Source organism: Peromyscus maniculatus, chromosome X (assembly GCF_049852395.1).
Source record: "Peromyscus maniculatus bairdii isolate BWxNUB_F1_BW_parent chromosome X, HU_Pman_BW_mat_3.1, whole genome shotgun sequence".
Taxonomy (NCBI): domain Eukaryota; kingdom Metazoa; phylum Chordata; class Mammalia; order Rodentia; family Cricetidae; genus Peromyscus; species Peromyscus maniculatus.
The window spans coordinates 142,927,464-142,929,647 of record NC_134875.1 but is presented as its reverse complement, the minus strand read 5'-3'; the positions used below and the strand labels follow the sequence as shown (position 1 = coordinate 142,929,647).

Genomic DNA, 2,184 nt, shown 5'->3' with positions numbered 1-2,184 from the left:
TATGTGTATATACTTGTATACACATGAACGCAGTATGAATGGCATTCTCACATGATTGGATATACCATGTGAATTATAGTTTTCATTTTTTGATTTCAGCAGGCCATGTAGGTTAGTTCCTTTTTTAATAGTCATGAGAACTTTCATCACATTATTTTAGAAGTGATAATTTATTTGAGCATTCTTTTGTTTATTACCCTCATTTACATTATTCATAATATTTCTATATTACAAACAAAGGTGAATAAACATGATCTTAGTGTGATATTGCCAACCCCAATCTCACTGTCAATTCCAAGCACTGAAACACCTGGTCAACAAATATGAACATTTCAGCATTTGATGGATATTATGAAATTGTTATCCAAAATATCATAAAGTAGCTATTCCCACTATACTCAGGAATCTTTAAGCTTCTCTTACTATTATTTACAGTGTTCAGAATAGTAATCTGTACATAGACCACTGAAATATCTGCATGTGACAACAGGGAAAATGGTATGAGAGCACAGTTCTCTCTAAGCCATGACTCCTCTTTTCCTGCCTTCCCTTATATTCTCACTGACTCTATTCTTCTTTGATGCCTTCTTCAGATTTGCCAACATGAAGGAGTACATCTTCAAGTTCAGTGGCCTGATATGCAGTACATCAGCTTTGGTATTTGAAATCATCCTTGCAGACAGCCAATGCTGGCGCCTGTGGGAGTTTAACAACAAGCTTGTGCAATTTGTGTCAATTGGACTCTGGGAAGCTTATTACACTCAGGACTTTAACATCTCTGGGTCTATGACCAGGATGGTGGTTCACACCCCTATCAATGAAACCTGGAACAAGTCATCGGAATTTCAATATTTACAAGTCCTGATAGCATGGGCCATATCGATGAAAATCCTAGTCCTGATTTTCACTTCAGTGGCCATTAAGAGCAGCTGCATGGAAGACCCATTCATTGAGATACAGCTGTTTTGCTACAAGATGTCTGCCATAATTTTGGCTGTGAGCAGCCTTTTCACTCTTGTTGCTGTGACCTTGAACCACCTAGTAGACATGTATGGGCAAACCACACTTGACTTTCCACCTGACTTTCCCGTAAAGAAAGAAGACATTATAAAGAAACACTGCACAAAGGTGTTCCCAATGGGTGTCCTGACAGCCACAATGTCGCTCTTTGGTGTCATTTCGTTCCTCTATGAGATGATCTTCTTGACAATACAGAGTCGGGTGAGGGCACCATGTGCTTCCAAACTGGCTGAGCAAAAGGCCTGAAGTGAGGGCTTTGGCATTTGTAACATCTACCAAGAGAATCCTTGAAGAAATTGCCCATTTTCACACAATATTTGCAATCACCAACTCATTCCAAATAAAATATCAACTTGGTTTCTGGGGTGTATCTAAATTGTATATCCTCCCTTCCTGTCAAATACACTCCTTTCTTTAACTGTTTTCTCATTCTAACCTCTGTGGGTGATGATCATGTCTTTGGATGCTGCCAACAAGCAGCAGCAGGCAAGAGTACTGGTGAAATGTAAGTTGCTTAAATAAACATGATATATACAAGGTGAAAGAGGGATTGTAAGTAAGCTGATACCTCAACACACATACACAAGAACCCCACATTCCTGTGTGGAAACACTTAAGTACTCAGATCTCTGGAGGGGAGAGCTGGATGTCTCAGCCTTAGCACTGCTGGCAATATGGGATGCTCTCTTGAAGTAAGAAGGCAATGCTGTACACTGAATATGCCATTGCCATCTGCAGACTGTCTCTACTAGAAAGCAGTAGCCATATCCAAATTCCCTGGTTGTGAAGATCACAAAAGACCAGGCATCTCCAATGTGCTCTGATGGGCCATGTGATGTGCAGAAGACAGGACAGTTTGTCAGAGTTGGGTTTCTTGTTTTATCATCTCCACCACTGTGTTCAATCTCACATTATAAGGCTTGATGGCACACACTCTTACACAGTGAGCAATCTCACTCACCTCAAGTTTATTGCTTCTAAGATACAATATTCTCTCCCTTGTTGCTATAAGTTGAAGTTCATTTCATTATGCAAAATACATTTATTCCATCTTTAAAACAGTCCCATGTTTCTTTGAGAGTCCAGTGTCTTTTTTGGGACTTGGCAGGATTTCAACAGTGAGACCCTGGACAATCATAAATCGACTCCCAGACTTCTAACATA

The 2,184-nt window shown here is 39.8% G+C and overlaps 1 protein-coding gene across 1 annotated transcript; it reads left to right on the top strand.

Annotated features, from left to right (window-relative positions):
- The first annotated feature begins 525 nt into the window (after positions 1-525).
- LOC143271089 (uncharacterized) lies at positions 526-1,971 on the top strand. The gene has a single exon (XM_076562960.1). It carries the CDS (start codon positions 526-528, stop codon positions 1,264-1,266), a length of 741 nt encoding a protein of 246 aa, XP_076419075.1. The 3' UTR covers positions 1,267-1,971.
- Positions 1,972-2,184: the final 213 nt, after the last annotated feature.

Bases quoted from the DNA above. Each gene is read 5' to 3' on its own strand.
- LOC143271089 (XM_076562960.1), top strand. From the start codon at position 526: ATGACTCCTCTTTTCCTGCCTTCCCTTATATTCTCACTGACTCTATTC.